At 47.1% G+C, this 23,385-nt stretch overlaps 1 protein-coding gene across 2 annotated transcripts in view; it reads left to right on the forward strand.

Moving 5' to 3' along the window:
• VCP (valosin containing protein) overlaps positions 1 to 23,385 on the forward strand; it is a 99,066-nt gene that overhangs the window by 12,186 nt on the left and 63,495 nt on the right. The window contains exons 1-6 of one of the 2 annotated variants that reach the window (XM_078771228.1): positions 5,319 to 5,437; positions 6,111 to 6,283; positions 10,235 to 10,377; positions 10,498 to 10,628; positions 11,518 to 11,649; positions 11,795 to 11,897. In XM_078771228.1, coding sequence (XP_078627354.1) covers positions 6,117 to 6,283; positions 10,235 to 10,377; positions 10,498 to 10,628; positions 11,518 to 11,649; positions 11,795 to 11,897 — 676 coding nt within the window. In that variant the 5' untranslated portion in view covers positions 5,319 to 5,437; positions 6,111 to 6,116. Of the gene's footprint in view, positions 1 to 5,318; positions 5,438 to 6,110; positions 6,284 to 10,234; positions 10,378 to 10,497; positions 10,629 to 11,517; positions 11,650 to 11,794; positions 11,898 to 23,385 lie in introns of those variants that run through there. The other variant, XM_068107770.2, reaches the window with a different exon arrangement.

Raw genomic sequence — 23,385 nt, forward strand, 5'->3', positions numbered from 1 at the left:
TAATTATATATATATAATAATAATAATACATTTATTTTATATAGCGCTTTTCAAGAAGCCCAAAGGCGCTTTGACAGAGTACAAAAAACAAGTGCAAAAAGACAAAAATCAATAGGTAAATTAATCAAAGCAAAAGGAAGGAGAAGGAGAAGAGATAGTCAGGGGTTATATGCTGAGGGTTAAATGTTGAATGCAGTGTTGAACAGGTGGGTCTTGAGTGATGTTTTAAATGTGGTGAGTGAGGAGGAGTCTCTGATGGTGTGAGGTAGTGAGTTCCAGAGGGTGGGAGCAGCGATGGAGAAGGCCCTGTCCCCCCAGGATCTGAATTTTGTCCGCATGGGTAGACGGGCAGCGGAGTTCTGAATGTATTGGAGTTTATTGGTGATTATTGAGGGTGAACCATAGAGGAGGCTGTTGCAGTCGTCCAGACGGGAGGTGATGAACGCGTGGATGAGGGTTTCTGCAGCCGTGGAGGAGAGGGATGGATGGAGACGGGCGATGTTTTTCAGGTGAAAGAAGGCTGTCTTTGTGATCTGTTTAGTGTATTTGTCGAAGGAGAGGGTTTGGTCAAAAATGATGCCAAGATTCCGGATGTGAGGGGAGGTGGATAATGGGAAACCGTCGATCTTGAGGGCAAAGTTATGGGTGGATTTGGTGAGCGTTTTTGGGCCAATGATGATTATTTCAGATTTATCATAGTTAAGTTTGAGGAAGTTGATTTGAAGCCAGGATTTTATTTCAGTGATGCAGTTTGTCAGGATAGAGTGGGTGGCGGTGGAGATGGACTTGGTGGAGATGAAAAGCTGGATGTCATCAGTGGAATTGGAGACCATGACGGCAGATTAAGTGACCAAGGGGGGACAGGTACAGGATGAAGAGGAGGGGGCCAAGAACTGAACCTTGGGGGACACCTTGGGGGAGGGGAGCAGTGGGGGATTTGCAGTTATTGATGGAGATGAACTGGCGTCTGTCGGAGAGGTATGATTTGATCCAAGAGAGGGCAGTGCCGGTAATGTTAAAGGTGGTTTCAAGTCGGGTGAGGAGGATGGTGTGATTGATGGTGTCAAAGGCGGCGCTGAGGTCGAGGAGGATGAGAATGTTGAGGTTGCCAGCGTCAGAGGAGAGGAGAAGGTCGTTTGTGATTTTGAGGAGAGCAGTTTCAGTACTGTGGTTGGAGCGGAATCCGGATTGGAATGTTTCATACAGGTTATTGGCAGAGAGGTGATGTTTGAGTTGAGTGGCTTCAGCGCGTTCCAAAACTTTTGACAGAAAGGGTAGGTTGGAGATGGGTCTGAAGTTGTTTAGGGTGTCAGGGTTGAGTCCAGGTTTTTTCAGAATGGGGGTAACAGCAGCAATTTTGAGGGATGGTGGGACGATGCCTGTGGACAGGGAGGAGTTTATTGTTGCAGTGATAAGTGGAGAGAGAGCAGGAAGGGAGGCCTTGACAAAGCTGGAGGGGATGGGGTCAAGAGTGCAGGTGGCAGTTTTCATTCCGATGAGTTCAGAGAGGTCAGTCGGGGAGACTGGGGAGAACTGAGATAGGGGTTGGCAGGATAAGGGGGGGCAGGTGGTTTGAGGGGGAGCAGGTGCGGTGGTGGTTAAGCTGCTGTAGATGTTGTCAATTTTGCTTTGGAAGAATGAAAGGAAGGAGATGCAGTTGTCTACTGTGAATGACTGGGTGGTGGTGTCCAGGGGGCTGAGGAGTTTGTTTATTGTAGAGAAAAGTGCTTTTGGGTTTCCAGAGCCAGAGTGGATGATTTGAGAGTAGTAGGCAGAGCGGGTGCGGGAGAGGGCATCTTTGTAGTGCTGTAGGTGGTCCTTGTAGGCTTGGGAGTGAATTGTGAGACCTGTTTTATTGCGGAGTCTTTCAAGTTGGTGAGCACGAGTTTTCATCAGGCGGAGTTCAGGGGTAAACCAGGGAGCAGAATGGGTGAAAGAAACTGATTTGGTTTTTATAGGCGCAAGCTGGTCAAGGCAGGAGGAGAGTGTGGTTGTAGTAGTCAGTGAGGTCAGAAGGGGTGTGGAGGTCAATGAAGGGAGAAGTGGACATTTTTTCAGAGAGGATGGATGAGAATGAGGTCGGTGAAAGAGCGTTTAGCTTACGGAAGTTGATTGTGCGATAATGCCTTGGTGCTGGGGTGGGGGGATGTTGATGGTCATCGTGATGGCTAAGTGGTCAGAGAGGGTGAGGTCGGAGCCAGAGACATGGTGCAAAATTAATCCAGTAGAGCAGACAAGGTCCAGAATGTGCCCACGTTTATGGGTAGGAAAGTTGACATGTTGAGTGAGGTTAAAGCAGGTGAGTAAATCGGTGAAGTCAGTTGTTATTGTGGAGTCAGTGGAGTCCATGTGGATATTGAAATCACCGAGGAGGAGGATTGAGGGGGAGATGGAACAGAGCTGGGTCAGAAAGTAGGAGAAGTCAGACAGGAATGATGGGTGTGGTTTGGGAGGGCGGTAGACGACAGCCATGACTGACTGTGTGTGACCAGAGAGTTTAAAAGCCAGGTGTTCAAATGATGGAGCAGATGAGATGGAGATGAGGCTGGTCTTGATGTCCTGTCGGTGAATTACGGCAATTCCACCACCTCGGCCCTCCGAGCATGGTTTATTGATGTAAGAATATCCATTGGGTGTAGTGAGGTTGAGTGAGAAGTAATCCAGAGGTTGTTGCCAGGTTTCAGTGAGACAGAGAAAGTCCAGTTTATTTTCCAGAATGTAGTCGTTCAGGATGAGGCTTTTGTTGTTGAGGGACCGGGTATTGAACAGGGTGAGCTTGATGTTGCTTTGTATGGTGGGGATGAACTCAGGTGATTTAGCCAGGGTTTGCAGACAGGAGGTGCGATCGGGTGCGTTGCTGTGACCAGGTGCGCTGGGACGATGAGTGGGAGTGCGCTGAGCCGACCAGAGTACGGGAATGGAGTGACCTGTTTGTCGGTAAACAAACTTATGACTGGAGCCTCTATGAATGTATCTGGGTCGTCGCAGGAGTCCGTGGTATTTGATTGCAGAGAGGCATGATGGAGTGGAGTGAGTATTGAGCAGAAGAAGCCTTGCGGCGGAGTACCTTAGAGCCATGCCAGGCAGGAGCGAAGGGACGAGTAAGAGGCCAAGGTTGAGGAGGACGAGTAGGCCTTGCCGCAGCGGGAAACGACCGCAACCGCTAATCAAGACAGCAAAGGCCGCAATACTCACTCCACCCCATCATGCAAACAGCCACAGCCGCAAACAACGACCGCAAACAACGGGAGCGGGCCTGAGGAAACAGTGGAAGAGCCGGGCAGGCGAAGCCAGGAGCAGAGCGGGACCGAGCAGAGGGCAGACCCAACGGCCAAAAAGCCGCCACGACCACCAGAAAAGGAGACTTTGTACAATGACCCAGTCGGAGAAGCGGCGAACAAGTAACGCCAGCGTCCTCTCCAGACCGGACCGGAAGCGGAAGGATGCTGATATATATATTTTTTTGTACACTGAATCGAGGCTCGTGAAAGTGCTAACACTTATTTCACAAACAAATCAACCAGACAAACAAGATATATAAAAAGAGGGAGCGGAAGACAGGATGGGGAGAGAAGGGGAAGCACGCAAACATAACATTTGAGAGCAGGGAGATGAGTGGGAGGGAGAGGGCTTCGGGGGAGGAGGCGTGGGAAGGGGGGTGGGAGAAGTATAAAACACAAGGACACCAAGCACTTCCAGGACAGAAGTTGGTATTTTTAAAAAGTGGATTTGGGGTGAAATTAGCGGGTGTAGAAAAGATCAAGGTTTTGGATGTAGTCAGATTCACTATGTTAACAAATATAATTTCGTTCAAAATTTTGGTAGATTAGCAAAACTATACATTTCTGGAATACTCAGAGCATGAGGAATCCAAAAATTAATGTTTGCATTTGCACAGACACCTTTACGAAAATGACACTCAGGACAGTGATGAAGATAGTCAGGTTCACTATGTTAACAAATATAATTTCGTTCAAAATCTTGGGAGATTAGCAAACCTGTACATTTTTGGAATCATCAGAGCATGGAGAATCCGAAAATCAATGTTGGCATTTGCACAGACACCTGCATGGCCGCCATTTTGGATTTTCAAAATGGCCGCCATAAAATACATATTTTGCGCTATCTCGGCTTCTAGTCAACCTAGAAACTTAATTAAATATGCTAATCCTATGTTTTCTGGGTTAAGGAATCCAATAAAGGCCTCAAAATAGTGCTCAGGATTATAGAAAAGCAACAAACAAAGGTAATTGAAAACCATTGTCTTTATATTTGTGATATAACTGTATTACATAATACATGATATTGCAAGTCCTTTGAAGTTATAGGTATGGGTTTATAAAGCAAGAAAGCAGCCTTGTTAGTATCAGATTGAACTATAAGTCCTATACACAGGATCTACTAGGTCTACACCGTTCAGGAATATGCTTTTACAGATCTTCATCACTGTCCTGAGGGTCATTTTCGCAAAGGTGTCTATGCAAATGCAAACATTAATTTTTGGATTCCTCATGCTCTGAGTATTCCAGAAATGTATAGTTTTGCTAATCTACCAAAATTTTGAACGAAAAAACATAGTGAACCTGACTAATGGGGGAAGATAAGAGATGGTGGTGAACAGCTGTTTTGAAGACCTGGAGGGTAGAGTGGGATTGAAGAGAGTGAGGGAGTTTGTTCCAGAGGCGGGAGAAAAGAGGAATGAAGGAGTGAAGGTGAGCAGAGAGTCTTGATTTTGGCAGTTTAACCATAAGAGGGTTGCAGGCAGATCTTGTGCGACCTGTAGGAATATTTGGGGGACAGAGCCCAGAGAGAGCTGGGGGGGGGGGGCAAGGCCAGAGAGGAGTCGGTAGAAGACGGAAAGACCACCAAACCTGCCTGCGGTGAGTGAGTGAAAGGCCCTTGGAGTTAGCTTCATCGCGGGAGATTCCAATGATTCTGAACGCTTTGGTTTCAACAGCGTGAAGACGAGCTAGGTGTGAGGCAGGAGCACCAGCCCAGAGGGGAGAGCAGTATTCCATTGAGCTGCGGATGAAAGCCTTGTATGTGGTGAGGAGCTCAGGTGTGCCAAGGAAGGACTTCACACGACGGAGGATGCCCAGTCGGTGACTGGCTTTGGAGGCCAGATTTGAAATGTGGTTTTCCCAGGAAAGATCATGGCAGATAGTGAGACCCAAAAGCTTGAGTGACAGAACTTCTTGGAGAGGATTATTCAGAAAGTGGATGGGAGGGTTGTCCAGTCGGTCTTTTCGGAGAGACATCGTAAGAGTGTGAGATTTGTCAGGATTGAAAGACATGTTCCACTTGTTTGCCCAGTCTGTGATTTTGTCCAGGTCTGCAGAGAGTGAGGAGGCTGCAGACTGCCGATCTGAGGGATGAGGAATGGAGCGACAGAGAGTAGAGTCATCAGCAAAGAGATAGAGAGGATTTTCAAGAGAAGGTTGTACAATTGATTACTATTGTTGTTGTACTGTTAATTCTTGTGTGATCTTAATACAATATTTGTTTGTTGGTAACAATTGGTGTGGCTTCACCATTGATCTTTGACATACAGAATAACACATCTTTCTGCCGTGACCCCTCTCGGGGCTCAGAGGTACACCATGACCGGGGTTTGGGGAGGAGCACGTAACACTTGTGAGCGGAATATCTTGAAAAATAAGCGAAGTACCAACTTCTAATCTGGTGTGTGGGTGTATCTCGGCATAAGGAAGAACGCTGTTGAAAATTGGGTCACCACGTCAAAATCCAAGATGGCCACCACCATATATATGTCTGAACCTTGTGAGCGAAATATCTTGAAAAATAAACGAACTACTAACTTCTAATCTGGCGTGTGCGTGTACCTCGCCATAAGGAAGATCGCTATTGAAAATTGGATCGCCACGTCAAAATCCAAGATGGCCGCCTCCATGTATGTCTGAACCTTGTGAGCGAAATATCATATCGTAGCATGTTTTCTGCGTCTTCCACTTTGTCAACTCACATCACTTCCCCGACGGGGGACCTAGGCGTAACACTTGTTTTTTCTTGTAATTGGTTTGCTCAAGTTGTTTTTGCGTTTTCCCAACTGCATTGCTGTTAATGCAATCCCTGCCGGTGCTGTTGCGCAGGATAAAATGAACGAGTTGCAGTTGTTCCGGGGTGATACAGTGCTGTTGAAAGGAAAGAAGAGAAGGGAGACCGTATGCATTGTACTTTCGGATGAGAGCTGTTCAGATGAAAAGATCCGCATGAACAGAGTGGTGCGCAGCAACCTGCGTGTACGTCTTGGTGACATTGTAAGGTAAGATAGTTGACAGATTGATAAAATTCAGCTTTAGACGAGAGGTTGTCTCATTTGTCTAATTTACCTGTGTATGAAGTGCGCAAAACATCACCTACAGTTGATCACCAAAAAACATCTTTGTAATAACGATGCAATAACCGATGAACTTGTCAAAGTAAGTTGATTTAATGAGGGGGTACGGAGTGCAGGAAGTTGCAGACGTTAGTTGTCTACAATGAGGAGAATGCATGACTGATGGGCTGCATACATTGGGGAGATTAACTGATATGTTTATAATGTTTAATTGGACATTTGGCAAATTGTTTTTGTTTGTTGACTGCTTGCTAGTTTTATGGTCCTTTCTTGCATAAATAAGTCTTTATTCTGGTATTGCCTCCCCCTGCCTCACCAACCACCAAACCTAACTACAAACGATGGTACCTGCTGCAATGTTTGTGCTTTACACTTGAAAAGATTACATTATGCACTGCATTACTAATATTATTGGTACAGCACACCCAACTTCAAAAGGAATCCTCTAAATCTGCATCCCATATCCTGCCACACTGCAAAGTGCTTTGTAAAATAGAATCATTGATTTTCCACGATGGTGGAAAACGGACAGAATCGGTGACTTGAAACGGAAAACTGAATCTGATACACGAGTAATGGGGCGCGGGGATGGAATGTAGTAAGGAACAGAGAAGTCAACTTTAGGTCAAATTACAAATAAAATATTCACTATATTGTCTGATTTTGTGTTGAAAAATAAATTTTCATGATATTGAAAACGAGAGAATTAATGCAACATGATGATACCCTGCGCAGTGTTCAAGTATATATTTAAATTTTGCTGAAGCAGTCTCGTACACGACACGTATGCACTGTAATTAGATGACATTGAGTCGCAGTTTATAAGATGGAGGCTTTATTGATCACCATAAAACGCAGCGTCAAGCAGTATCGTACATATCCATTTAGGCGACCTCTTCACCCCAATACTTTGACCTGTCTTGCTATATATTGATATGTAGCGACTTGTGGCTTGGTATTTTAGAAGTACTACGAAGGCGTTTTGTGTTCTACAACTTTAAATAAAGGTTTAAAAAGGTTCAAAGGCATATAAGTAAATTAATTCCGGGTTTTACTCGGTGTCTATTACATCACCCTTGTGACTTTTCGGTGTGACTGTGGTCATATACTGTGGTCCGTGGCCCATACTGTGGTCCGTGGCCCATACTGTGCTCCTTGAGTTTAGCAGAGGCTTAGCGAATACCTCCACATCACGATGGGTACAACAAGTAAGATGTTCGGCAAAAGCTTTATTCTCAGGTATGGGAAAAAAAAGTGCTGTGCTGTGAATATCCTACTAAGTGCTCCCATTTGATTTATTTTTTTTGCTTTCTATGCTCATTATTAAGAAGGTACCAGAAACATGAGCCCATTTGGGAATCCATGGGTTAATGGAACATGCCTGGGAGAGGGATGGGTTGGGGGTTGGGGTGTTCAATTTGATTACAAATTAAAGCTTCTTGCTCCATGGTGTAATCTGAGCGTGCTGACAGTGACTGTTGCTGTATCTATGAATGTCTGGGCATTGTAATGTAGTAGACGAGGTATCTTTGCTCGTCTTGCTCCATTTTGTATAACATTCAAAATAATAAAATGATGAATCGCTTTCTTTTTGCTTCACAAACGTTTCAAAAAATGAAACAAAAGCATTATTCTGTCTTTATAATTTTCATGGCTTCCTTTTTTATCTTTTGCTGTGGATAATAGACTCCATGTTACACAAAACATTTTGAGGGTTTCTACTGAAAGGCCTGAGAAAAGGCTGACTGACCTTCAGTATTGAATGGTTATTGAGTTCCAGAAGTTTTTGAAATTTTCATCATATTTGATCTTTTCCAAAATAGCTGCAGATAAATGCGATATTTTATTAATTTATTTATTTTCCTGGGAAAACCACATTTCCAAGCTGGCCTCCAAAGCCAGTCGCCGACTATCCTCCGTCATGTGAAGTTCTTCCTTGGCGCACCTGAGCTCCTCACCACATACAAGGCTTTCATCCGCAGCTCAATGGAATACTGTTCCCCCCTCTGGGCCGGTGCTCCTGCCTCACACCTAGCTCGGCTTCACGCTGTTGAAACCAAAGCTTTCAGAATCATTGGAATCTCCCGCGATGAAGCTAACTCCGAGGGCCTTTCACTCACTCACCGCAGGCAGGTTGGGGGACTTTCTGTCTTCTACCGACTCCTCTCCGGCCTCGCTCCCCCAGCTCTGTCCCTCAAATAGTCCTACAGGTTCGCACAAGATCTGCCTGCAACCCTCTTCTGGTGAAACTGCTTTCATTCCTCTTTTCTCCCACCTCTGGAACAAACTCCCTCACTCTCTTCAATCCCACTCAACCCTCCAGGTCATTAAAACAGCTGTTCACCACCATCTCTTATCTTTCCCCATCCAAAACCTTTATGTTTTCTACCCCTGTTAATTTCACCCCAGATCCACTTTTTTGAAATACCGACTTCTTTCCTTGAAGTTCTAGCAGTGTCCATGTGTTTTATACCTCTCCCGAGCAACCACGTAGTCAAATTGAATGTTATCTTTTGAACATGAATCGGAAGATGAATGGGAAGACTAGTTTGCCCTTTTACACTACTTTGTCTCTGATTTTTTTTTTCGATTGCGCATACGCAGATCGGGGTGAAATAATTCTCCTTTAATTGCCTGCCTGGCAGTCAGCCGAGTGATGCTGCATTCTCTGGTGATCAAAAAATCCTCCATCTCCTAAACTGCGACTTGACGTCGTCTCATTAGTGTATAAGGGTGGTGTGTAAGACTGCTTCAGTGGTGCAAAACTTCCATATTTTTGAAATTGATTAAAAAAATTATTTTATTCAAATTGAAGTGCAAACTATATAGACTTGATCATTGCGTAGGGTATCGTGTTCTATGAACTCTCTCTCGTTCCAAATGTGTTTTTTTCCAGTACACTTGTTTGAAATGCATAACTGCAATCTTGCGTAACTGCATTCATGGTGAGCCATTCTCACGGAAACATGATAGAAGGCAAAGGAAGGATTGCAAGTCTGAGTGCAGTGGAGTCAGCTATTTTATCGTGGACATTACTCTTTTGGGTGAGGGGATGTGGTGAGGTGGATTGGGAAGACAATGAGGACAAAACGATAAACTGCTGCAACCAGTCATAATGTCACATGATTAAACTATCTGCCGCCATATTGTAAAAAAAAAAAAAAAAACACCTTTAGAGGCCATTTTTCCCCCGCAAAGCGGGGGTTGGCCTTTTTCGGGCACCGTGGTTGTTGTTGTTTTTGTTGGTCCCCTTTTTGAAGCAATGTTTTACGGCCAGATGCCCTTCCTGCCGCCAACCCTGTTTGTCGCCTTTTACGACACACAGGGAATTACCAGTGAACTGGTACTCAATTAGCCGACCTCGGAAGGATGACAGGCTGAGTCAACCCCCCTGGCGTTAATTCAGCGATCGACCGGGATTCAAACCCAGGATCCTAGGATCCTAAGCTGGCACCCTAGCCGCTAAGCCAACACCAACAAAATTACGCTTCCCCTCATAGCAGCTGATATCATTACATGTTTTGTTGGGCTTGAAGTTTTCATCACCTGACCAGTGACCACTGTACCTGCACTATTGGGGGTGATTTGGGGAGTGCCGAGTTGTGGAGGTGGTGGTTAGAAGTAGACGTTTCTTAAAATATGATTCATAGAGGTACTGTTCTAATTTCGGCATTATATACCTGACACTTTTCGCGAAGTGTCAGGTATAAACCATCTAAACGGTGGTTTATACCTGACACTTTTCGCCATTGGAGTTCAGGTTATTGAAATGGTAATCTTGTGTGTGTGTGTGTGTGTGTGTGTGTGTGTGTGTGTGCGTGCGTGTGTGTGTGTGTGTGTGTGTGTGTGCGTGTGTGTGTGTGCGTGTGTGTCTAGCATCCAATCCTTGCCAGATGTGAAATATGGCAAACGGATCCACGTTCTGCCCATGGATGACACAGTTGAAGGGATCACAGGAAACCTGTTTGAGGTCTTCCTCAAACCATACTTTTTGGAAGCCTATCGCCCAATTCGCAAAGGTAACCAAGCTAATGCCTCCCTTTGTTGATGAGTACCCTTCTTGAGAGTTTGCCTTTCTGATTCTTTGGTTGTACAAAGTTTGCATTCATGTTCTTACATGGGTGGTGTTCCTTATGAAGGTGACATATTCCTGGTACGTGGTGGTATGCGTGCTGTCGAATTCAAGGTCGTGGAAACAGACCCACCGCCACATTGCATTGTGGCGCCAGACACTGTCATCCATTGTGAGGGTGAACCAATTAAGCGAGAGGTGAGACATGCCACCTGTCTGATCACTCCGTTTGTCACATTATTCGTACAGCTTTGAAAGATTATATGGTCATCTCTGATGTGGCATAAATATATGGATCATCATTTATTAGTCCCCTACCGGTGTACACCGGAGGGGACTATAGGTTTGCACGCCGTCCCTCCGTCTGTCAGTCCGACAGTCCGTCAGTCCATCACGCAAAGAACAGTTTTCCGGACTTTTTTTTCTAAACTCTTAAAGCTAATGATTTCAAACTTGGTACATGGTTTCCTCATGATAAGTTACAGATCAAGTTCGTATTTCACAATGGTTCGATCATTTTTGACAAAGTTATGGCACTTTGTTTATTCTAGAGTTCTCCACAAGCCGCACCGCACGAGCCCTCAGCCTCGTCTTGCGAACGTCAAAAGCGCGACACAGCGCGTGCTTTTGGGAGGGGCGGTGCCAAGCCGAGCAACATATATATATATATATACACATCGATCATTGATCGTGAACCGGAAAATATAATAAATTACTGATATTTAGCGACTCGAAAGGTTCTTTATCAACAACTTATTTTCTCGTGCTTCTGCTGACCTGTCTGCAAGGTGTATAAATCGAAGTCCCAAGTGCGAATCACAGGTGAGCCCGCCCTGAGGTAATTAGCGATTGGGAACTATTCAGAACCTGTGGGTAAATAACCCTTGGTAATTTCCCCAACAGTTTTCCGGACGACAGACTGCCGGTCGGGGACATGTATTGCAGCGCAATACTTAGAATGCTTGTTGAGAATGGCTTTCTCTGTGGGGCCTCACATGGTCGTTAGCAAATTTAAATGATAGGTAGATCCTAGTATGGTGTCACCATTATGATAATAACTATGTTGAGCTTTGTTTTTTTTTTTAAGGATGAAGAGGAAATGCTCAATGAAGTTGGCTATGATGACATTGGGGGTTGCCGGCGCCAGCTTGCTCAGATAAAGGAGATGGTAGAACTACCATTACGGCACCCAGCTCTGTTCAAAGCCATTGGAGTGAAGGTGCGACTGTAGTTGTATTTGGTATGGATAACTTGAGTTTGGCGATAGAGGAGAGTTGTTGATTTTGGTGCACTGCATGTTAAATTGTCAAATGAATGCAACCTTGGGCAGCAGAATATTGTGGCCTTTCGTGTGCATTTTGCAGCCTCCCCGTGGAATTCTACTTTACGGTCCTCCTGGCACTGGCAAGACCCTTATTGCTCGTGCTGTGGCCAACGAGACTGGCGCCTTCTTCTTCCTCATTAATGGTGCTTGGACTTCATTTGTTTTTACAATATTTATGCAGGCACTCCTCGCTATATGCGTGCCCCGTTAACGTTTTTTCGCAGATCCACATTTTTATTCACCGCCTCCTCTAAAGGGGTGCAAGCGTATGTGCAATGACTGTTGAGAATGGAAGGAGAAGCTTTTGTGCTCTATTGAAGGTCATTATGTCATTGTAAAACGAATGGTATCTTCCTATAATTCACCAAATGTCCATCCGTCCATTCGAATGTACCACAAAAACGGCTCAATCGATCGCAACGATATTTTGGGTGGGTATTCCTGGGACCCCTGGGAGTAAAATAGGCTATATTGTTTTTCCAAATTTTCCAGTTTTTCCAAACACGATGGAATAATATTTACCGATATGAACAGTGATGTGGCTTTTGTTGAAATTCTACAAATACTGTTTAATGTTTATTCTACGTACCAGGAGAGAGTAGATTGACTCCTGACGAACTCTTCCTATATACACATGCGGCTCCGAAGTAACATGGCAGCGTGTGCAAAGCGACTGAGAAACAGGTGTAGCGGCCGCTTCCGTTTTGCAGAATTCAATCTTTTTGACTCGACTGGACTATGTCCAGCTGAGTTTTTGTCAACACCCAGTGTCCGTCGTCTGTCGTCTGTCTGTCTGTCTGTCTGTCTGTCTCTCTGTCGTCTGTAAACAATTCGACGTCTACGCTCTAAAAGTCACAAATATTGATTAAATTTGATGAAACTTGTTATGCAGCATCTTAAAGACATAAACTAGTTTGGGATTGCATTTGGGCGTTGCACGCCCAAAAATGGGTGCGGCATGGCGGCCATATTGAAAATCAATTTTTGTCATATATTTTTAGCACATATAAACTATATAGTTTGTGGTTCTATTATGCATATTCTAACCATATTGATATAGACCAGTTGAGTTCAGGTTCCCTGGAATCTCTAGTTTCAAAATGGGCACCATGTATTGTTTAGATTTTGATGATTTGCGTGTGATATGATTCAACGGACGTTTATATGAATCGTTTAAAATTTAAAAAGCCTTCAATTTCTGATATTTTGCCTTTTCATTTGGGCTTCCCAATTGAAGCCCCGCCCATAGGGCGGGTACTGTTGCTAGTGTGTGTATATACTATATATATATATAATATTGTTACGGTTCTACACCGCCCTTCTTCCCCTTACCAAGGGGGGATTAATCCCCTTGTTCTTGCTGGGCTTGGCGGAACCGAGGCTTGACACGTCCCTTCCTGGCAAACGCAAGGTAGGGTTTCGGGACCAAGTCTCGCACGTACTTAAATACCTGCGCTGCCACGGAAGCGAGGAAGCATGCCTCGCACGAGCCGCGTGTGGTTTGGGTACGCCGAGCGGATTGAGTACCACGTGGTCCGTGCAGTCTTAATTAGTGGAACCCGATTTGAGCGGTTCTATTCGTACCACGCTAAGCCAATGAATAAACCACAGGAACGATCGAATGGAAGAAAGGAAGAACACAGGTTTAATTATTCCCACACATATTTACAATGATCGGGGACGCAGAGACACAGAGCAGCCTTAGTCGATCTTGACTTATTCCCCAGACAACGGGCCTGTCTCACTCACACAGGGAATTGCAGATGGGTAGATGGCCAGCCAACGCGTCGACGTAGTCGTCCAGAGACGGCCTCCCTCCGGCTCTCCACGGTCCCAGCACGTCCCACGAAGATGGTAGCAGGCGATTGTAGGAACCTCGTAGCGCGTCTCCCGAACAAGGCAGATAACGAGGTGGAACGGCAAACGGCGGGACTTTCAGCGCGGCTGGCGATTACTCAGCTGTTTTCCTCACTCACGCGTCTCAAATGCACTGTATAGTGATCGGCCTAAAACACAACCGAGCGTCACTCATAAAAGCGTGTCTCTTGGTTCATGCGCGTCGGCTTTGCCGCGTATCTGTACAGTTCTCGGACGCTCACAACTCCTCTTCCTCGATCCTTCCAGGCTGGTTGGTCAGTGCGCGCGAGTCCTTTGCTTCAGTCCTTTGTTCATCGGCTTTCCCGCGCTAGTCCTTTGGTGCAAGTCCCTCTTACTGCTGCGTGCGCGCGAGTCCTTCCAAGGGGTTTTATGGCTACGCCCACGAACCTTCTGGAACCCTCTCGAACCTTCTCACCACGCCCTGTGACGCAACGCTGCCGCCACCACCTCTGAGCTCTGATTGGCGACTCGTGCTTACCGTCAGCGCTTCTGCCTGCTCCGCCCTCGGCTCCGCCCCGGTCCTCCTAGCCTGCGTCGTCGTGTTAACTCGCCCAAATTGAACCAACGTTGGTGCCAAAAGGGCATGAGGCTACGGACGTTGGATAGTCGGTGGCAGTAGGGCCTATTCTCCTGACTCTACTTCAACGCAGAACTAACAATGGAAAGGAACTAAGCTCACAAATACTAAGACATAACTATACTATCGCGAGGCTACATGTTGCTTGTGTGACTAACTATTTTTGGCAAATTTTAACCTTTATTAGACTCACTTTACAAACTCAAAACCGCAACAATATACATACATTCTACTAAATAAGAGAAATGTCTGTCTGTGTGTCGCCAATTTTCTCAGAGATGGCTGAACAGATCTTCGTAAAACTTTCAGAGATTCATCAGTGAGTGCCTGGGAGTGTTTTCGGCCAAAAAAAAATACATTTTTGAAAAAAACAAAGCGGTTTTTTTGGAGTTTTAAAATATAATCGCTCGATCGTGCCTAAGCTTTTAAAAATGATTGACAGTTATATACAAGTACACATTCGCATAAATAAATACAAAACAATCACCAGACATTTGAACACAAATAAATCAAACAATTCCGGAAGTGTACGAAGTTGGTAGTACGGCTTCTTCTTACTGTTCGGCATCACAGGTAACGCAGAAATGAGAGGAACGCCACATTCACCAGCATATATTTAACGAAAAGGTGATTAACCCCCTGCCTCCCTCCCTCCCCCTCCCCTAAATGTTGTGGATATGCGTGGTGCGTCTTATCTGTCTGGAATCATCAGGTCCGTTCAGGCTCCGGTGTTGGTGGGAAGTAGGCCTCGGCGCACCCTTGTCCACTAGGCCTCGATAAGGCCCCCTTCGCACACTGTTAGGCCGCCGAGCCACTCACTCGCCCCGGTCTCGCCAGCTCCAGTGGCAAGCCTCGCTCGCATGTGAACGCCAGGGAGGTCCATCCAACGTCCATCGTAAAGCAGGCAATTTGCGGATCGCAAGGAAAGAGGTCCAAACGGGAGAGAAAGGCAAAGATGTCCTGGCAGGAAGTAATCCAACAACGAGAAGCAGGAAATGTCGACCAGCGAGTGGTTTTACTGGCCGTCTCGTGACGTCGGCTCTCTTCCCCTCCAATCAGCGCGTCGCCCCTTGACCTCTCGAATGTTCCGATCGCATCCGTCCCCTCGCATTGGCCGAGCGCTTTTTTCCCTCCGTGTTAGGCCATCGGTTGGTGGCCAATCAGTGTCGCTCCTTCCACCAATCACGGGGAAGCTTTCTGCCCCTCCCCTGACCAATCACACATCCTTCCCTACTCTGCCAATCGGCGACCTGCCCTTTACTCGCCCCTCCTCCCTGTCAATCAAGAGTCCTTCTGGGCGTGGTTATTGCCTGCCTGGTCGATGTGTGCTTGCCATGGCACCGTAGTGCGTGGTTACTTCCTGTTGGTTCTGCCGGTCAGTCATTGTGAGACGGGAGTATTTATTAATGTGTGCGCTAATGGGGCTAACTAATGTATGTGATGTATTGCCATAAGGAACACCGGAATGATCACAAAGACGCACCGGGGAATTAGCATAAACCCGAGAACTACTTAACATGCCCCGCCCCTTCGTGGCGGGGACACATATCCAACTTGGGCTACACAGAACTTATTGCATCGAGATTCTCTAGCACGGCAATTGAAGCACCTACCTGGTAAATATAATACAGTACTCTTGTATTGTAAATGAACATCCATTAAATTGGTCGGGTTGTAGGAGTTGCGGATGACGAGAGGGCGAGACACTTCTTAGCTTGTTCAAAGCTCCTTTATTCCAACAGAACTAAACTCGTACCGGAACTCACGCATCTTTTATAACACAACTCACTCTTAAGGGGGCGTGGCTCCAACAACCGAGCGCACGCCGCGCTCATACAATCAATAGCCCCACTGGTCCCGTGCCTGTGGATTTTGTCCCAATGGGGTAACCCCCACATGCGCCCCCCCAGAATTCACTCGCACGGGCAATGTCAGTTTTCGGGGGGCCTCAACCACCAGGCCGAAGCGACCCCTGATGACCCGAGCACGGACTGTTAGCGACTTCGTGGTAGGCGGGCCAACCGGGGACTAACCCGACGGGGGACGGCCCCGCTGTGGGGGTTGAGCCAACTGAGGGGGCTGGTCTCGGTCCAAATGAGCCGGCTTGAGGCGGTCCACCGAAAAGTGGTCCTGTTTACCGCCGATGTCGACCACGAAGGACTTGTCCCCGGCCTCCAGAACGCGGAAAGGCCCGTCGTAAGACACCAGGTCCACGTTAACCTGGTCAAACCATCGCCCGGGCACTGTGAATGGCGCCAATGGGGCCTGGGTATGGCGATGCACCTTCGAGCATTGACACTCGACGCAGGTGTTGGCCCAGTCGCGCACATCCTTCCTGAGCCCGTGCCAAACAAACTTCGCTGCCACCAACTTTTGCGACGCCTTCCTGCCCAGGTGAGAAAGACCGTGGACGGCATTGAACACTAGCCGTCTCCAGCTGGTGGGTACGACAGGGCGAGGCTGTCCCAAAGATACGTCGCACAGTAGCGTGGTGCCCGTGTCCTTGAACGGCACGTCAGACAGTCGAAGCCCCATGCCTGCCGCCCTGCAGGCCTGGACATCCGGGTCGGAGATCTGATCGGCCGCCATGCGGGCGTAGTCGATGCCAAGGTGAACCGCGCCAACTATGGACCGTGAGAGACAATTGGCGACCGTATTATCCTTCCCAGCAACATGTTGGATGTCCGTCGTGAACTCGGAAACGAAGGAGAGCTGGCATTGTTGACGGGCAGACCACGGCGCCGAGACCTTGGCCATGGCAAAAACCAGAGGCTTGTGGTCCACAAACGCCGTGAACGGGCGGGCTTCCAACAGGTAACGGAAGTGTCGGACAGCTAGGTAGAGGCCTAGGAGCTCACGATCGAAGGTACTGTACTTTCGTTCGTTAGGGCGGAGCTGCCGGCTAAAAAAAAGCAAGCGGCTGCCAGGCCCCGTTGATCCACTGCTCGTGCACGGCGCCAACCGCGTAGTCCGAAGCGTCCGTGGTGAGAGCAATCGGTGCGTCAGGCGACGGGTGCGCCAGCATGGTTGCTCTGGCGAGGGCCCGTTTAGCATCCGTGAAAGCCGTGGTCATTTCCTCGGTCCAGTCAATGGCGCGTTTGGTCGGCTTGCCCTTGAGGGCCTCAAAAAGGGGCCACATCAGCTGGGCTGCCCGAGGCACGAAATGATGGTAAAAGTTCACCATGCCCAAAAACTCCTGCAGGGCCTTGACGGTGAGGGGGTGCGGAAAACCCTTCACAGCCTCCACTTTAGACGGCAGTGGGACGGCCCCCTCCCTCGTGATGCGGTGGCCGAGAAAGTCAATTGAAGCCACCCCAAACAAGCACTTGGCCGGGTTAATGATAAGGCCGTGCTGACGTTCGTCCAGGTAGACCAGGTAGACAAACAGAAATGGCAAATCCCGCAACACGCTGTCCACCAGGCGCTGGAAAGCCTGGGCCGCGTTCTTGAGCCCAAAAGGCATACGGAGGAATTTGAAAAGCCCGAACTGTGTAATCACCGCGGTCTTAGGAACGTCCTGCGGCCGGACGGGGACCTGGTGGTAACCACGAACGAGGTCCACCTTAGAAAAAAAAACTTTACCGGCCAAGCGGGCAGAAAAATCCTGGATGTGCGGGATTGGGTAGCGGTCGGGGGTAGTGACGTCGTTAAGGCGGCGATAATCTCCGCACGGGTGCCAACCGCCACCCAGCTTCGGCGCAATGTGGAGAGGCGAGGCCCACGGGCTGTCGGACCGTCACACGATGCCAAGACGCTCCAACGTGTCGAACTCCGCCTTTGCGATAGCGGGTTTCGCTGGGTCGAGGCGTAGACAGGCGGGCCGGTGGTCGGAATGTGATGCTCCACTCCGTGCTTGACGGCAACGGCCGAAAAGGTGGGCCGTGCCGTGTAAGGGCCGGGAAGTCGGTGAGGAGGCGGGCCAACTCGTCAGAGGTCGAGAGCGTGCATGCAAGCCTCGTCGAGGCAGACGCGCTCAGCGAGCATGGAAGAGAACTGATTGTCTCCGCATTAATGAGCCGCCGATTTTTAACATCCACCAATAGGCCGTTGGCGCAGAGGAAATCAGCGCCCAGCAAGGGGGTGGACACCCTCGCCGTGACAAAATCCCATGTAAACCGCTGCCCGCCAAAGCACAGTGCCACAGTCCGTTTGCCAAAAGTCTGAATAGCACTGCCGTCGGCGGCTTCCAGGGCGGGGCCGTGACTCCCGGCCTCCCGGTCCGATGCCGACGCAGGGAGAACGCTCACCTGGGCCCCTGTGTCACAGAGGAAATGACGTCCGGAGTCGGTGTCCGAAATGAACAACAAACTGCCCGAACGGCGCCGGCCATCCCGTTTCCCGACTCGCTGAGCCGTTCGTTTTCTGGGTTCCATACATGCTAGAGAGCTTAAATTTGGCCCACGGTCCTCTTTTCTGGTGCATTTTCATCTATCAAAATGTAGTTTAAATGTTTTTTTGTTTTTTTTTAAAGTAAAAATTTTTTTTTTAAGCCTGTAGCCCTAAAACATATTTTTCGTTTACTTGTTGATGAGTAATTTTGTAAAAGCCTGGTGTTGGGTTAGCGGTTAGGGTGCCGGCTTGGGATCCTAGGATCCTGGGTTCAAATCCCGGTCGATCGCTGAATTAACACCAGGGGGGTTGACTCAGCCTGTCATCCTTCCGAGGTCGGCAAATTGAGTACCAGTTCACTGGTAATTCCGTGTGTGTCGCAAGAGGCGACTAACAGGGTTGGTGGCAGGAAGGGCATCCGGCCGTAAAACATTGCTTCAAAAAAGGGGACAACGGTGCCCCAAAAAGGCCAACCCCTGCTCTGCAGGGAAAAATGGCCTCCAAAGGTGGTTGTTGTTATTGTTTGAGTAATTTTGTAAAACTTCCCCCAAGCCCTATGAGTGGGGAAACGACCTGTATCTACTCCATCAAGCACTCGTGCCTCACCACCACGATAAACCTCTCATACCTCTCTGCCCCTGCTCTTCCCCTAACTCCACAACCACACGCATACAGGCTTCGACACATAATCTCTTCTATTATTCGTGAGTACAGTGCTGAGTCATATACTGTACTAAGTCCTGTACTGTACTCATTTGTCTTCTATTCTGGTGTATTTATGGTGGGCATTCATTAATTTATACACTTGGTGATGGTCTGTATTGATCCACCGAGTATAGTTTTTATGCCTCCACAGACAAAGTCGCCGGAGGCATTATGTTTTTGGAGTCTGTATGTCTGTCTGTGATAGGTTTTCATACACATGTACAGTGCATTCAGAAAGTCACCAGACCCCTTCACTTTTTCACATTTTGTTATGTTGCAGCCTTATGCTGAAATCGTTTAAATTCATTTTTTCCCTCATCAATCTTCACTCAATACCCCATAATGACAAAGAGAAAACAGGATTTTAGAAAGTTTTGCAAATTTATTAAAAAGAAAAAACTGAAATATCACATTTACCACATTTATCACATTTATCACATTATATGTATATATATGTATGTATGTATGTATGTATGTATGTATGTATGTATGTATATATATATATATATATATATATATATATATATATATATATATATATACCACATTTCCTGTATATATATATATATATACAGTCACATACATACATATACATACATATACACATATATACACAGTCACGTGAAGTGAAAAAAAAAAAAAAAAAAAAAAAAAAAAAAATATATATATATATATATATATATATATATATATATATATATATATATATACATATATATATACATACATACATACATACATACATACATACATACACATACATATACACATATATACACAGTCACGTGAAAAAGTAAGTACACCCCATGTAAAGTTTTGACTTTTTCAACATATTTCAACAATATTGTTAGATAAAGGTGATATAATATAACAAATATCATGAAACATTTACATTTTATAGTCCATTGTATAATTTAAATAAACGTAAATGCAAATTTCGCACGTGGAAAAAGTAAGTACACCCCTACATTTATCACTACTTCAAATACCTAAAATTAGAATCAGGTACACCAGCTCAGGTGCAAATGATTAGAACATCGTTAGAGAGGATCTTGGAGGAACCTGTCTTATTTAAACCTCAGACATTTCGTTTGGTTTGCTCTTTGTTATTGAAGTGTGCGGCATCACCATGCCAAGATCAAAAGAGCTCTCTGAGGCCTTCAGAAAGAAGGTTAGAGATGCCTATGAGTCTGGGAAGGGATTTAAAAAGATCTCCAAACAATTTGAAATCAATCATTCGACTCTTCGGAAGATCATCTTCAAGTGGAGAAGATTCCAAACAACTGCCAACTTGTTCAGGCCAGGCCGCCCCAGCAAGTTCATCCCGAGAGCAGACCGCAAGATGCTGAAAGAAGTCTCTAAGAACCCCAGAATGTCATCACGGGACCTACAGGTAGCTCTTGCCACTGTTGATGTCAAAGTGAACGAGTCTACCATTAGAAAGAGGCTGCACAAATTTGATCGCAATGGGAGGTGTGCGAGGAGGAAACCTTTGCTGTCCAGAAAGAACATCAGGGCAAGACTAAAGTTTGCCAATGAACACCTCGGCAAAGACCAGCACTTCTGGAACAATGTGCTCTGGACAGACGAGTCAACGGTAGAGCTATTTGGCCACAGTACCAGAAGATATGTTTGGCAAAAACCAAAGACAGCATTTGACCACAAGAACCTGATACCAACTGAAAGCATGGTGGTGGAAATATTATGGTTTGGGGCAGCTTTGCTGCATCAGGGCCTGGGCTAGTGCGAGTGCGGGTCATAGTGCGAGAGGACTGGGGGGTGATAGTGGGAGATAGTGTCCGATGTAGAGGGATGGTAGCTCTACCATCCCTCATGTTGGGGCAAAGGAGCAGTAGATTTATGGGGTTTGCCAGTGTGAACTAGCCGAGGGCAGGCTAGGATATTGTTAGGGATTTATAAGGATGACAATAGGAGACGGAGATTTAAGTAGAGACATTGATACAGGTAGAGGGGACGTAGTCAGATTAGAAGGATGTTAATGACGAGGGAAGTGCTTAGTATAAGGGAAGACAGGGAAAGCACAAGTATTAGAGGGAAGTAGTTAGTTCGATGATGCTGTGTGTGTGTAATTGTGGGTGCCTCATGGGCTTGGTGAAATGAGGCATTGGTCGAGAATGGTTGTGTGTGTGAGAATCTGGTTATCGTTGAACTTGGTGAAATGAGGCAATGGTCTGGGATGACCGGAGAAAGTGTATGAGTGGTGTATTGAGGACATGTGTAATGGTGTTGAGTGACTGACTTGCATGGGGTGCAAGTGGATGAATGGAGAGAATACTTGGTGTGTGGGAATAAATGGTGTGTGGAGTGAGTAGTGTGGATTGAGTGGTGTGGAGTGCATGGTGCGAAGTGCATGGTGCGAAGGAGTGGATGGGGGAGGATGGATCCCTTCACGAATACCCGGGGAGGGTAGTTTAAAGTTAGGTAGAGGGAGTAGGTAAATTGTTTGGAAATTGACATCTGTGGTGCAGGGAGTAGCAAGTTGTTGCTTTGAGGGGTGCAGGAGTGAGGAGAATGGCTGGGCGTGTGGGCTTAATTATTGAGCACTAGCAGAAGTACCCGGCATTGCCGGGCGGGGGAGGGGAGGGGAACGGGGGGGGGGGGGGGGGGGGGGAGCGAGCCCCTTGGCAAAGCGAGCGATTTTTTTTGTCATAGCGTTTCATAGTGTCATAGCGATTTTTTTTCCATAGCGTCATAGCGTTCATAGCGTCATAGCGTTTCATAGCGTCGTAGCGATTTTTTTTCCCATAGCGTCATAGCGGTCATAGTGTCATAGCGTTCATAGCGTTCATAGCGTTTCATAGCGTCATAGCGATTTTTTTTTCATAGCGTCATATCGTTCATAGCGTTCATAGCGTCATAGCGTCATCACGTGATCGCTCTGAGCGAATCAGCGCCCACCTGCTCTGATTCCGTTGATTCCGTGTGCTGAAATGCGCTGAGGTAAATATGAATAAAAAATATGGATCGTCAAATATTTTGAGTTCGGCCATGTTCGTCCCACGCTCAATGGCCATGTCTATGTCAAATATCAAGCACGTAAGCCTCTCCGTTTAGGAGTCTATCGGTAACATTACACACACACACACACACACACACACACACACACACACACACACACACACACACACACACACTGTGTTTTATATATATAGATGGTTAAATGGGCACTCCGCCACTGGTAGTCTGTCGGCCAGGTGAGGCCGCTGGTAGGCTCTGGGAGCCAGGTAGCGTTCAGTGTAGATTTCAGTGGGGCCCAAGGATCCTAAGAGAGGACCCGGGTAGCCCAATGCCAGAGAGGGCATCAGAGGGGTGAGAGAGCCAGGAGGGCCTTCCCCGAGTTAGGGTAGTTGAAGGAGCTAGGCAAGCTCGGGTGGCAACTTCAGTGGCGGAGGTGCGCAGGTAAGTAGGACCTGCTGGTGGAGCCACACGACCCAGCCCCGAAATTGTGCGAAGGCACAGATAGAAAAAAGGGGGGAGTGAGACCCCAAATTTGGTAGGGCACCACAAGGTGGGTCAATGGGAATTGGTTTTTAGAACCACATAGTGTAAAGAGGCCAATTGATTGGCAGGGCAAGACCCCGGGTAGTTATAAGAGTTAATGTCAATTAGAAGGATAGTTAGGATGAAATCTCTTCGCACCATCCACATCCACTCACCATGGTGACAGGACTCCACACCAGGTTTTGCAGATGATTTGGAATGAAAGACGCATCATGACGTGGGTGAGACATTGTGTTTATTCCATCTCTTCCTTCTTGGGAGGGATTGGAAATGAATTTGGCATAAAGGGGGAGAGAAGAGACAAGACGGTAGAGACGGAATTTGTAAAGTGCAAATACGGGGAGGGGCAAGGGTAGTGTCGGTTGACATGGGGGGTGACGAACGGCTAGGGACGAGCTTTCTCCGCTCGCTCTCCCGCGCCCCTCATGTTGCATTGCCTTGTTTTGACGTGCACCCTTGCGCCCTTTCCCCCGCTAACCTCTGCTTTGTCTTTCCTCCCCACCCATGGACCCATATCCTTTGTTGAGGGGAGTGTGCAGGAACCCTGAGCTGTGCGGCTGCACTTTTGTAGTAGATATACCAAGTAGATACCCTTGATGCATATCCTTGTAAAGAACCGA

Source organism: Myxine glutinosa, chromosome 2 (assembly GCF_964187855.1).
Source record: "Myxine glutinosa chromosome 2, kmMyxGlut1.1, whole genome shotgun sequence".
Classification (NCBI taxonomy): Eukaryota; Metazoa; Chordata; class Myxini; order Myxiniformes; family Myxinidae; genus Myxine; species Myxine glutinosa.